A 14,893-nucleotide genomic window follows, 5' to 3' on the forward strand; every position below is an offset into this window, starting at 1 on the left:
AATTATTGAAACATGTTACTCTAAAGAATAATGTTACACATTGAAAAGTTTTTTCGCTAATGAAAACATTCTAAATTTAGTTGGATTTAGAATTTAGTTGTGTTTCGTTTCATTGTCCTCGCCTACAAACATATCGCCCAACAAAAACATGTGTGCAATGTTGTCCATGATCTTGATGGATATCAAGATTGTATCTTAAGAGAAGGAAACATCATTTACAAATCAGCACATTGTAAAATAATTACAAATATTTTTTGTTTTTTTTTTCATAGTAAATTGCACATTTTTCTAATTTACATAAGTGATTTTGTGCATGACTATATTTTAGTTAGATATGTAGGTTTTATACATAACATGGGAGATTTTAGAATGAAAATGTTTTACTAAGGCATAGCATAAATTTGTTTGCAGTTTAAAAAACCACACATGGATTTTCGCATCACAAACAATACTAGTTAGAGGTGGTAAGACATTAAAAATGTAACACATTTATTTGTGCTGCGTTCAATTGGGGAAAAAAAATGTTTTGTGGTCGTTCACTCTAGAAGTTGGTAGTAAAGATAAAACATCTTTTATCAGCTCTTTTACTTTATGGTAGATGTTGAAAAGATTAGTTCTTGATTAAAGGTTTTGTATAGCGTATGTTGAAGTGTGCTCACTGTTCGAAACAGACATATCTTACAGCTGTTCTTTTCTATGTTTTGGTGTGAACAATTTTTTGAAAATTCCTCAAACAAAGCTTTGATGTTCTGAGTGTACCCTCAGAAATGTAATAATACACCATGATTGTGCCGTGGTCGCATGAGCTATACCTGTTTAATTCTAAAACAAAAATGCAAGTAAATAATTTGAAACATGTTACTCTAAAAAAAGAATTCCGTTCATACATGTAAAAAAAAAAAAAACATTTTCATGATGAAACTTGTTAATTTTTCACAAAAATATTGAAATTATTCTTGTATCTTTTCTGTAAATACAATGCTGACAGCTATCAGAAACGAGACTTCACCTAAAAACACTGTCAAACAAAAACGTGCACAGTGTTGTCCATGATCTTGATACAAATCTAGAATTAATCTAGTGGTGTAAACATAGTTTCCAAATTAAGATTTTACAAAAGTATTTTCAAATGAATACAAAAAGATTTTCGCTGTAAATTACACATCTTTAAAATTTACATCAGTGTTTTGTGGACAAGAATATCGCCGTTAGATATGGGTTTAAGTGTGTATAGAACATGGGTGTGGCATATATTTGTAGGCATGTAAAATCCCATGTGAGGTTTTTAGCCCAAATATTTACACATACAGAAGTAGGTGAAAAAACCTAAAACTATTGTACCAATTACCTACAGTTCAGTTGATCGTGACGCATAAAGCCTTTTTAACACATTTTTGAGGAAAATGTTCAGTAATAAATTAATAGATTTTTTCCTGAAATTAAAGTTTGTCATAAAAACTGGGCATGATGTTTCTACTGAAGTGAGAAAAGCACTTGAAGAAAATGGTGCTGAATTTCGTTTTGAACAACAATCTAAAGTAAAACAGTTTTTTTTTGAAGGGGATTGACAAAAGCACCTTAATATAGTGAAGTGCGATATGTTGAGGTATGCTTAAAAATCACAGTTTCCTTTTATATTTATATTCTGACATAGCGAAATGTGGTTTATGTTTGTTCCTTTTATAATTTACATACTATCTGTGGGGCCAGATCAGAATGAATGCATTTGTTAAACAATAACACAAATGTACACACAACTTGTTTTTAGTATATCAGTTTGCTCAACGTTGTATGTTAACTCAAAGTATTGGTAATAAAGTGTTGATGCACATATACACAAAATTGCCATCGTAAAAATCATTAACACTACCACACTGCTAATTTCACATAATCCCCATGTAAAAAGACAATATATGTAAGAGGGATATACTTGTTTGAATACTTTTGACTTTTTTGTTGTTGTTGTTGTTGTTATTGTTGTTGTTTTCTTGTTTATACATAGCCTCTATTGTGTGTTGTACTGATAGTACAGGGATAAAAACTGCTGAAGTTTATGAGAAAAAACACACAAAACATGACACTTTTTCTTCTCCCCCACAGAATTTGGACTCATAGTCACCATCCAGGCACAGTAGGATGGCAGATAGGATAGATGAGGTCTGGGTAGCAACGTTTAACCCTAAATGTTTTAAAATCAAACTATCTTTTTTTAAGAAAAAAATTAAGAATATCACAGACACGCTGGATAGCCGGCTTTGCATGTGTATAGGCCTGTTTACAAAAAAAAAGAAAAGAAACAAAAAACTATTTACTGGCATTCTTTCATTACAAATTTGCTTACCCATTACACCCCCAACCAGAATCTCTACTGCTTACACTCACAGACTGGAAGAATCCAGATAGTCAGGAAAGGAGCACCGTCATAAAAAAAGGAATGAGATGCTACATCAAACCATACATTGACACAATTCTAACTAGAAGTTTATCTAACCCAAATCCGACTGAGACCCGGTTCAACTGTCAGTTTTGGAACAAGCATATTAAATCTGACTCCTAAAGCAGATACCCAAAACATTTGTTAAACAGCAAAAAATAAATAAAAATGTAAACACAACATACTTTCAGTACATTGACAAGCTAAAATGTATATGTGAACTCAAAGAATTGGTTAAAAGGTCTTGATGTACATCTACAAAAATGTGGCTCAAACACACTGAGGTTGGACAAGGCAACAATGAAAATACTTGTTTGAATACTTTTTGTTTCTGCTTAATGTTTTAGTTTTTACATTAGCCTCTAGATCGTGTTGTACTGATAGTACTGAGATAAACACATGCTGATGTTCTGAGAAGGGCACACAAAACATGACACCTTTTCTTCTCCCCCACAGAAAAGGGCCACAGATAGGACAGAGGCTTGAGAATCATGTTTAAACAAAAAAAAAAAAAGAAAAAAAGTCAAACGACTTTTTAGGAAAAGAAAAAAAATGTAAAAACATCGCAAACACACCAGATAGCCAGCTTTGCATGTGTATGGGCCAAATTACAAAAAAAAAACTATTTACTACCATTCATTCATTCAAAATGTGCTTACCCATTACACCCCCAACCTGAAACCCCACTGCTTACACTCACAGATTGGTAGGAGCTGGAATGCCAGAAGAGCGGCATAGGTTGTAAAAATGACAAACCATACACATTGCCACAAATCTAACTATACTGTAATTCTTTGCCAAAATCAGCCCGACACTTGGTTCAACTGTCAATTTGGGACAAACCGTCATAAATCCTACCACTAAGCAGGGACCCTAAGCCTGTGAACTGGGGAAAGCTGCCTGTCATTGGTCACCAGTCTTACATTCATGAAACACATTGGACAAACCATACCATAAATTATTACCATACACCGTCCAAAACATACTCATAAATTATTGACATAAGGCAATAAATCATCTTGACACTGTGTGTATTATAAGACTACTGACCTATCTAACTAAATGTTACTAATAAATCATAAGCATGTGTGTGTGCTGTATTTTATTTATCTCTCAGTTTAAAGTCCTGTTTGTTGTCATTTTTACGTTTTTTATGTGTGAATTTTGTATTGTAATTTTTACGCAATGTTTTTCATACATACAAAGGTAATCAGACTGTTTTGTCATTATGCCTCATCTTGTGTGGTTTCATATCAAGTGAAAGGGGTGTAGTATACAAGACACACACACACACACACACACACACACACACACACACACACACACACACACACACACACACACACACATGTATGTGAAGTCAAAAGTCATGTTAAATAGATCAAGAACATTTTCACAGTATTTCCTACAGTCTAATAGTTTTTATTCTAGTTTTTATTCAAATTTTTGGCTATAAATTTTAGTCTGGCTGGAGTAAAAGCAGTTTATATAGACATAATAAACATGTCAATATAATTAACCCCTTAAAAATTTCTTTATGTCAAACAAACATTGTCACTCAAAAGCATCTTGCTATAGCTACTTATGATGCAGCCAAAGTTTCTTGAAAGTTTTCTTGCTGTATAGCTGTTTATTTTGTTATTCTTTTAACAGTTGTTGAATATAAAGATTTATATTTTAAAAACACCCTTTTAGTTAATGAGCTGTTCATCTTCTGTAATTCTGACAATCTTTTTGTAAAAACAGTGATATTTCAATTGCATCCACTCCCACATTAAAAAATACTGTGGTGTTTTTGAACCATATTATAAAATAGCCTATTTAAATTCTATAGTTGCTCTGGTGTCACAACAACTATAAACATAACCCAATACTGAGGGCCTACTCACACTATGCCATCTGTACTGTGCCCAGGCCCGTTTCCCGGATCGTTTGAGAAGTGTGAGTGCACTGAATCGGGCTCAAGCACGGGTCACTTGGCCGGCCCTGGCCCGGTTGGAAGAGGTGTGCCTGAGCACGGTTCACTTGGGCTTTGGCGTGGTACGCTTGTAGTGTGAGTGCAAAACGTGCCAAAGCCCGAAATTGAAAGCGAGACGTGACTTTTAAGGGACTGTTTCATATGGATTTATTAATCATTCTTACTGTTGAGTGAACGCAAACTGCTGTAGCTTATTAAATACGCAAACCCCTCACTTTACGACAGCTGCACCTTCAGCAGACCTCCTCATTCCTGCAGCACGAGAGCTTTATGATTGTTTATGAGTGCCAAAAGTGGCGGATCTGTTCGGCGAAATATCTGACTGCGTGTCCCCGCATCCCTAAGGACTGTGTGGCGAAATATTTGACTCCATGTCACTGCATATCAAACCGACTGAACTGATATAACTAGAGAAATCTCCACTGTGCTGCTGAGTGACAGCGATTCTCACTGAACAGCACAGCATCGATTATTTAAGTGTGCCCAGGCCCGATTGTGGTGTGAGTGCAGGCCGTCGGAGGAGACGGGAGGGGGGACAAGCGTGCTTTGGCCTGGCTCAAGGCAACTGTACCTAGTGTGAGTACGGCCTGGAAAAACATGTTCAAAAACACTATAATATTTACTATAAATCACCATAGTATTTTTTCATGAGGTCATTCGTCCATGATAAAAAAAAACGCGAACGAGATCTCCGCCACTGGTGACGTTTCCAGGTGGCAAAACAGTGAGATTCGGGAAGTGTCCGACTTCTGATGTACTTTTTGAGCCCTCCTCTTACTGCAGATGCCGGCTCTCGTTTACAATACAGTCAAGGCGAGGTGCACCTCAAACGAGCCTATTGTTTGGCTGAGTTATAAGCCAAGCTTCCTTTTGTCAGCAGGTGGCGACGTGGCGTTATCACTGTGACTCTATATTGGCATGTAGATGTCTTCAGTAGAGGAATCTCATTGAACCTGTGAATTTCAGGCAGATCAGACATTCTGTGGCTGAGTTATAAGCCAAACGTCCTTGTGTCAGCAGGTGGTGCTACAACTGCGACTTAATATTGGCATGTAGATGTGTTCAGAGAGGAATCTTATAGAACGTGTGAAGTTTCAGGCAGATCAGACATTGTGTGGCTGAGTTATATGCCAAAATTTCTTCTGTCAGCAGGCCAAGCAGGCCACAGTCCAAAGACATGTGCTATAGGTGAATTGGGTAAGCTAAATTGTATAAATGTAAATTAAATGTGTTTTAAATGAGTGTGTATGGATGTTTCCCAGTGAGGGGTTGCAGCTGAAAGGGCATCCACTGCGTAAAACACGCTGGATGTGTTGGCGGTTTAATCCACTGTGGTGACCCGTTTAATAAAGGGACTAAGACGAAAAGAAAATGAATGAATGAATATCAAGAGACTTCGCCTTCAAAAAAATGTTGTTCAGTGTTTGCATGGGACTGGGTGAAGTGATTTCCTCTTTCATTCAGATGACGCCAAAATCTGCTATTACCTGCTTTATGGATAATAATGTCCGCAACAGACTCTTGTTGCAGACATGCAGAGGGTCCTTAGTGCGCAGAGATGGGAAATATGAAGAACAAATACTTTGTTACTGTACTTAAGTAGATTTTTCTGGTGACAGTACTTTACTCTGCAACTTACTTTTTTAACAACCTTTTACTTTTACATCTTACATTGTTACACAAATATCTGTACTTTCTACTCCTTACATTTTTAAAACCACGCTCGTTACCTTCGTTTTCATGTGTTTGGCGGTGCGATCTATATTATTTCTTTTCATTGCGCAGTAATACGAGCGCCTTTTTGATGCAAACAATCTATTTTTCCTCATTGTGCTCCCGCGTGCTGCACTGTGCGGCTACCGTGCACCGTACGTGGACTAGTTTATGAAGATTAATATGAGAAAGGCAAGGATGACTTCGCAGATGTGAGAGAGAGAGTCGGCGAATTTAACAATGCTGCTCTGTTTACAGAGTAATAAGATGAGAGGGGTCTGGCTGCAGACTTGATGCAGTGCAATCTGAGCTGCATCCAATGCTTTTTAATCCGCTCACCTAACCCCACCCCTAACCCTACCCGTCACTCACTCCACTGAGTGCATTGTGTCTGACATTGCATCGCTGATACTATTGAATAAGACACCTTCTGCTCGATCGGATCACAGGTAAACAAGAGAGATGCATTCCAGTTCAAAAACATCCCGTTTAAATGCTTTTTGTCCACTTCCGATCATTACTGCATGGGCTTTCAATCTAATATCGGGAAATATAGTGCTTTTTTTAAATAAAGATTTGTAAATTTAGTAATTAAACAATCAAACACTTTTTAAAAAAGTATGCATTGTGATTTATTTTCTTTATTTCTGGGTTAAGTAGCCTAATGAAAAAAAAAAAGTTTGCAGTCAAATTTGATAAGAATTTATTTTAGCAAAAGAAAAAGAGGTAACACTTTACAATAACAGTACATTAATAATGATGTATTAATATGTAAACTAAACATTAGTTTATTATGAATTAATGATGAGTTAAGGTATGCACTAATCATGAATTAACTAACTACAACATGATTCACCTTAGTTCATGTGTGAATGACGGCTACCTTAATTACTTGTTAGTACATGCTTGTTTGTTTACTAAGCATAAACTAATGTGGTAATTAATACATTAATTTACCCATGATGAACTCATGATATGTTAATGTATAATTATGTTGTGACTTTACTTGGAGGGGCACATCATCATTAACCCGTTCTTAACTACTCATGAACTCTTTATGCAAGTCCAACTGGTGAGTTTACACTGAATAACAATAGAAAAGTGTACTATCAACATCAACAGGGGTTTATGAGTAGTTAAGGATGAGTTAATATTGATGTGCCTCTCCAAGTAAAGTCATGACATAACTATACATTAACAGCTCATGAGTTCATGTTGGTTACATTTAGCTTAAACCTAAATTAATACATTAATTAACAAGTACTAACAAGTAACTATAGTCGTTATTTACACATGAACTCGTGACGAATGTTGTAGATAAAGTTAATGCATGTTTAGTGCATACCTTAACTCATCAATAATTCATAACAAAGTAATGTTAACTTAACATATTAATACATCATTATTCATGTACTGTTATTGTAAAGTGTTACCGAAAAAGATATTCAATTTTGGACAGAATTCAGTGTAAGATGCAAGACATTGTTTATATAGATAGACAGGCCTACAGAATTGTGTTCTAGTTACCTACCTATACTCACTATCCTTCAGCTTCATCCCAGATTTATCTTGGGTCGCCACTGCAGAATGAACCGCCAATTATTCCAGCATGTTTCACACAGCGGATACCCTTCCAGCTGCAACCCAGTACTGGGAAACACTCAATCCACACCCACATTTACACGCTTATACATGTTGCCCATTTAGTTATCTATTATTCACCTATACTGCATGTTTTTAAACTGGTTGAAACGAGTACTTTTTACTTTTGTACATTCTTGAGGCCGTACTTCTTTACTTTTAAGTACTAACGTGTAGTCTGGGCCGGCGCGTCCATAGAGGCGACCGCCTAGGCGGCAGAATAGAAAGGGCGGCTTCCGCGACGCCTCCATCAACATCCGCGCCCTCAGTTATGTCCGCAACACCACCCTCACCCCCCCGCCGCCTGAGTTATACCCGCGCCTAGGGCGGCACTCAACACCCGCGCCCTCAGGTCATTTCCGTTTTCACTTTCAGTTGGGGGCAGCGTGAGACTCCTTTGCCTTGAGCGGCAGTTCAGCTTGCTCCAGCCCTGTCTGTACTTTTACCAGATTCGTTTTAAACGTATCTGTACTTCTACTTACGGATGTGTACCTTTGCCATCGCTGTAGTAAAAATTTTTTAAAAAAAAACCAACGCAACCCAGTCAGATTAAGCCTTCCTCATTCTCCAGTATAGGGAAGGGTTAGGTGTGGTTGGATTAAGCAGTGAATTCAGCATGTTTTTTTTGGCACAATACCAGTTGAAGCAGCACTCTGGCATTCAGTTAGTCAAAATGATTCCCCCTTTTGTTTTCCTTTTCAAAATTTCCTAAATTATGATTAACAAAGCTAAATAAAAGCAGTTAAACAAAACATTTTAAGGTCAACATTAGCCCTCTTAAGTGAAACCCTCTTTAGTAACTTTTAAGTTTCCCCAGTCGTCTACAGAACAAACCATTGTTGTATAGTGATTTGCCTAATCACCCTAGTTAAGCCTTTAAATAGCACTTTAGTTCTCAGTCCTCTTTCTCTTTTAGCCCCCAGCTACGCATTTTTCACAAGTTTACTCTTAACACTTCAAACGTTTGCTCCATTTGACCATAATTGCCTGGTGAAAGTGTGGATGTCCAAAGCAGACCTCAGGATATTCTGCCACCATTCTAGTTTAAGTGTTCAATTCAGAGAACATGTGCAAGACGTGACTTCTAATCACATGACCACAGCTAAACATCCATTCACACTTCAACATGCAGTAAATGAAAATGCTACAACAGTGCTGTAGAGCAAATGTTTTGTTTTTTTTACGTAAACTTCAAGTTCTGTTCATGAGGGTTTCCTCTGGGTGCTCCAGTTTCCCCCCCAGTCCAAAGACATGCATTATAGGTGAATTGAAATTGGCCATAATGTATGTATGTGTGTGAATTTAAGAGCATATGGGTGTTTCCCAGCATTGGGTTATGCTGGTAGGGCATCCACTGCATAAAACATGCTGGATAAGTTAGTGGTTCATTCAGGACTAAGCTGAAAATGAATGAATGAACTTCAGGTTGTCAATATCCCACATGCACAATGAACACAACAGGGATCTCAACAGCTGATTCTTGTAGGAAGCTAAATCAGCTCTATAAACAACAGTAAGGCAAAATAAGCAGTGAGAAGGAGCCCGAGGACCAGGATTGAGAACCGCTGCACAACACCAGTGGTTCACCGAAGTGTGGTGATTGCTTGATGATTTTCAAAAATCAAATAAATTTTATTAAACTATTAGAATTACCATATTTTATCCACAACCAACAGAAGAAACAAAGTTCATAAAAAAAAAATCAACATGTAAATAAAAAGCCATGAGCCCTAATTTTTTTTAAAAATTGATTGCGCTGCCTGGGGTTATTACACCACATTGAAGACAGCAATAGTGTCAGATGCAGCAGATTGATTTTATAGCACCTGCACTCGCATACATTAAAAATAAAGGCCACAACTGAATACATTTGTATATTTATAACCACTTCAAAGGATATTGGGGGTCTTGAGCCACTGAAATTGTTATTTTAGGGGTGATGGGCTGAAAAGTTTGGTAATCTTTACACAGGACGACTGATTCGTTAACTTAGTAACAGCACTGCTCTCTACACTCAAGGCTGTACAAATCACATTTTAGACTAATTAAATTGCAAGGATGCACCTTTAGGTTTTAGTTTGAGAAATTACTGTCATTTTCACCCTACAGTATAAATTAACTAAGTGACCATTTACATATGCAATCTCAACTGTTCTGATGTTAACGTATTGTAAGAAAAAGAGTCAAATTATCAAATCAGAGCAAATGCACTGGTAACGGAACAAGGTTAACTGAAGGTACCAAGCATTCTGTAAAGTGTCCCAATTCCAGTCCAATCACTGCTCTAAAGCAGTGTCTCGAACCCCGTTACTGGTGGTACACCAACAGCACATATTATGGATGTCTCCTTTATCAGAACCATTAGCTTCAGGTTCGAGTCTGTTATGAGGAGTTGATTTTGGCGTTTGAAGGAGGTTGAAAATGTGTACTGTTGGTGTCTTCAGGAACAGGGCTGGGAAACCACTGCTCTGAACAATAGAAAAATCTTAAATTAAACCGGTTTACTCATTGTTCCCCTTTATTTTCAGACTTTAACACAAATGACAGGCCTACAGGACTTCATTCGCAAAAAGAAAAAAATAACAAAAATAGCAAAGGCAACAAATATGGACGACTGAAGGATTCATGTCCAGATGTAAAACTTGGATAGGAATGTTGCAGGTAGCGGCAGGATTTCGGAAAGGGACACTGAGGAGTACTATATTGGGGCATGTGTGAAGGTAATGGTCGAGGTTTACAGCTGGCCACAGTCAGCGATGATGATCTTGGCACTGGTCTTGCCGCTGGAGGAACCAAAGCCCTCTACTTTCTTGATGACATCCAAGCCCTCCACAACCTGTCCAAAGACAACGTGCTTGCCGTCCAGCCTGTATGAAGACAATGGATGAGTGAAAGCGGTCAGGAAAACAGAATGGATTCAGGATTCACTGCCACTCACGATTCGACACTTACCATGATGTAAGGGCTGTGCAGATGAAGAACTGGGAGCCGTTGGTGTTGGGGCCAGCATTGGCCATTGACAGGCAGCCAGCGCCGGTGTGTTTCAGGTTGAAGTTCTCATCCGCAAACTTGTTGCCATAAATGGACTTGCCACCAGTTCCATTGTGGTTTGTGAAGTCACCTCCCTGTATCCATAAAGACTCCAGGTTAAAACAAAACAGAGGCAAAATCCAGCAAATACTGACAGTGAATTGTTCATACCTGGCACATGAAACCAGGAATTACACGATGGAAAGAGGATCCCTTGTAGCCATAGCCAGGCTGACCCGTGCACAACTGCCTGAAATTCTCTGAAAAACAATACAGATAAGGAGCACTTTAAACCGAGTTCAACCTTTCGGACATTTGTCTATTTCAGTTGGTAAGGCTTCAATTTGATATTTCTTGAACTAGATTGAGCCATTTTTCCAGCAAATTCTCCCATTTGGTAATTAATATAAGTAATGCTGGTGAAAAACATCAGTTATCGTCGATGTGACATTTTGTTTTGGATAATAAATGATTGGTAGTCATGAACAACTGAAGACTACAGAAAAAAAAAAAAAAAGTTGAAAACTATTATTTGTGATGTTTCAGTTGGTAAAACTTCAATTTGATATCATCCACCACCCCAAGTTAGTTAATTTAGAACACATTAACTGTAAACTACTATTTATTAATTTAAGATTTGTATGTTGTTTTAAAAAACACTTGAATCAAAAAAAAAAAAGTTTGCTACATGCTGTCATTTTGTAACCTAACAATTTTAAAATGTTAAATTCAGAAAACGAATGCTCGACAATTTTTAATAAAACTGAATGCTACAGAGAAAAAAAAAAAAAGTTTAGAAAAATCAGATTGTGTGACATTTGGGACCTGTCCATATTAGTTAAGGCTTCAGCTTTTGTTACTGCAGTGCACCCTAATAGGCTTCTGGAAGAACATTAAAGTAAACTACTAAACATTGATACTAGTATACTTACTAAATAAAGTATACTTTATATACTTGACCTTTACTTAAGTATACTTCTTTGTCCTAAGGGTGTATTTACTGACTTACCAAGATCAGTCTTGTACAGCCAGGAGGAGTATTGCTGCTCTGACAGCAAAGTTGGGTTAAAACTAGGGATGCTCTAATCAGGATATTTGAAGCTGAGAGTACCGATTCCTTGTCATGGTGATCGGCTGATACTGAGCACCAATTCTAATGCTTCAAATTTTATAATGCATTAAGCATATTTTCCCTTCAGGTATGAACCTCAAGAGAAGATCTTTGCCTTACCCAAGAGAATAAATGAAGGATGCTGCATTTAATTCCTTAAACATCTCTTTAGGTGTGAACGCGTCATGGCCAGAAGCAGCTTTACAGAAAATTAATCCATTCATTTTACTCCGGCTTAGTTCCTTAAGGCTGATTTATACTTCTGCGTCAAACGCCGGCGGCCACGGCGAAGGGCTATGTGTCAGCGCCGTAGCATCACTGACGTGCACCTCTCAAAAAATTTAACTACACGTCGCAACAACGCGTAGCGCAAGCTCTGTGATTGGTCGGCTTGGTAGCGCTGACGAGTCTAGGCGGGACCGAGAGCCGCACGAATGGCGCGAGCGATTGTTTACAAGTGTGGAGTCCCATGAAGGAGCTTCGGATGGAAAGTTTTGTTAATGAGCGAGTTTAAGTCACTTGTACATCCAGGAAGTGTTCAGGAAAAGCAAAACAGAAGCGAAGAAACTCAACACAGAGGAACATTTACACCTCACTGCCAACTAGCGTTTCGGAAGCGTTAATGCAGACCAACAGAGACAGCGCACAGAAGTATAAATGCACAGCTGCGCGCGTTGCCTGCGCCGTGAGTTACGCCGGTCACTTGACGCAGAAGTATAAACCAGGCTTTATTTATCAGGGGTTGCCACAGCAAAGCGAACCACCAAAAAAATAACAGATATAAAATTTGTTATGAAAAATTACAATGCAATTTAGAAACATTGCAAATGATGAAAGTTCAACTCAAATCAAGAAAAAGTTATATTATTAAATATTAATGTTAACAAATAAATGAATTTTATCTAAAAACTCCAGCCAGCTTTTAGTGGACTTGCATGTATTTAGGCCTTTTTACATATAACAACTGAAAGTTCGGTTTACTATTGCAAGACTATTCAAATATATGGCTAATCTTCAAGCATTGACAGCAGATCACTCAATGAGAGAGAGGGGGATTTGCACTTGCGATATATTCAGTGCTCTAATCATTTAACCTAACAAAATGTAATGTTTAGATCATTACTGTGCCTCCTGCGATCTGTTCTGTTTCTCATTCACTCTCATCGCCATGATTTTAGAGTATTTTAACTCCTTTTTGGAGATCATAGGGCCATTATAAATCGAGGACCCAGAGCTTCCAAGAGAGGTCACATGGTTGGATAAGATGCTGGAGAGGGGTGAATGCTCCCCCTACTGTGACGCAGCCACGCATCATTTACCTGTGTTTTAGCTGCGGTAGGCTATGCATAATATACGGGAGAGCATGTGCAGAGAGTGTGTTAACTCCAAGCACGATTCAAAGGGCAGAAATATGTAATCATGTGACCATGTAGAGACAGAAATCACATGCCGCTGCATAAATAAGATTCCATATGGCTATTTAGCTTGCCAATTAAAAAAAAAAAAAAGCGATCTGGAACTAAATATAAAATAAAATTAACTTTACTTCAAGAGGGGGGCGGGAAAAGCCACTGGGAGGGCGGGGCACCCCCCTAATATGATGGTAGGGGAAACACTGAATAGGAATACCTCACAATGAAGTTTAATTAAATCTATGAATCTACCTTTTTTTTACTTGGCTTATTATGAAACTTAAAATATATTTGTTTTCTATATACTGCATGCTGTCATTGTGCAAACTAACCAGTTTAAATGTTAAATGAGAAAACAATGAATGCTCGGTAATTATGATTACAACTGAATGCTGCAGGAAAAAAGGGAAAATTGTTAAAAACGTCACAAACTTAACATGGTTTTTCTATACGAGCGTAAAAGCCCTTTAAAAGTAAATAAATAGAATTACACAAATGAAGCATAAATACCTGCAGTTCTGGGGACAACGTCGGCTCTCAGCTGTTAAAAAGACAATAAAACATAACATTAAAATCACTGCAGCTGCATTAGGGCATTCAAGTTCATGATCACGCCACACCGCCATTGCTACTAATTAGAAACAAGTTCAGCTCGCTCATGTGACGCACAGCAGCCGCATTCCGTTGAAAAGTGACAGACTCTACTGTAAAACACTGCCCGAGGAAAAACCACCACAGGTCACGAAAAATTAGCCCTAGCAGCGGCTCTTCAACTGCTTCTCGACGCACATTGCAGTAAACCCATAAAGTGGCTACAAAATTAGCTATTTTTAGGACTAGGAGCGACACGCTCAACACACCCAGCCAACAGAATGGCAGAAACGGCTAAAACTATTTGCGCCAAGAACCACCGGGTTCATGAATACGGTAAAACATTAACATGGCTTAAAATAAGAGTACGCTTTATTAGGCAGCCCTTTTTTCTGAACAGCAAAAAAACCACCAAGAACTTATGTTGCCGGTAGCCGCGTTAAAATAAGAAACGTTGGTGTCTAAGAAACGACGAAGATTCGGGGGCAATCGGCGGTGATTGGGCGTTTACACAATGGAGCGCCATTTAAAATCTGTGAACAACTTCTTAGCTTCTAGCTTACAAAAATCACAGGCGTATACATTTAAATTTCAAAGTTTAGTGACCTATCGTGAAATAAACACTTAAAGTTATAATTAGTTTAGTATGAAGGCCAAGCGGTAACAGTGCAGTGAAATTCATTCAGAGGTAACGCTAGGCTAGCGCATGCTGCAATACGGCAGAGCAGCTTCCTCAAAGAAAGCGACTTAACGGTGCACGAAAGAGAGTTACTACAAATGCCTGCACGCACAAAAATCTAATTTATTTACAGATATTAAGTTATTTTTACCTCCATTACCACCCTTCCAACAGGATTGCCGCCGGCGGTCAGATCGAAAAACACTTTGGGCCTTGCCATGGCTTTAGATTCTTTTCCGTTTGCGGGATGCTGTGCTAAAGCGCGTGAACCGTGTTTCACTGGCTGCAGTCGAATAGAGAAAAG

General features: G+C 38.1%; 1 protein-coding gene across 1 annotated transcript; it reads right to left on the reverse strand.

Moving 5' to 3' along the window:
- Positions 1-10,262: 10,262 nt before the first annotated feature.
- Positions 10,263-14,893, reverse strand: ppiaa (peptidylprolyl isomerase Aa (cyclophilin A)). The gene is given in 5 exon segments (NM_212758.2): positions 10,263-10,633; positions 10,719-10,891; positions 10,968-11,056; positions 13,830-13,860; positions 14,741-14,893. Coding segments are annotated over 5 exon segments (495 nt in total). The 5' UTR covers positions 14,810-14,893; the 3' UTR covers positions 10,263-10,500.

This window comes from Danio rerio, chromosome 8 (assembly GCF_049306965.1).
Source record: "Danio rerio strain Tuebingen ecotype United States chromosome 8, GRCz12tu, whole genome shotgun sequence".
Lineage (NCBI taxonomy): Eukaryota > Metazoa > Chordata > Actinopteri > Cypriniformes > Danionidae > Danio > Danio rerio.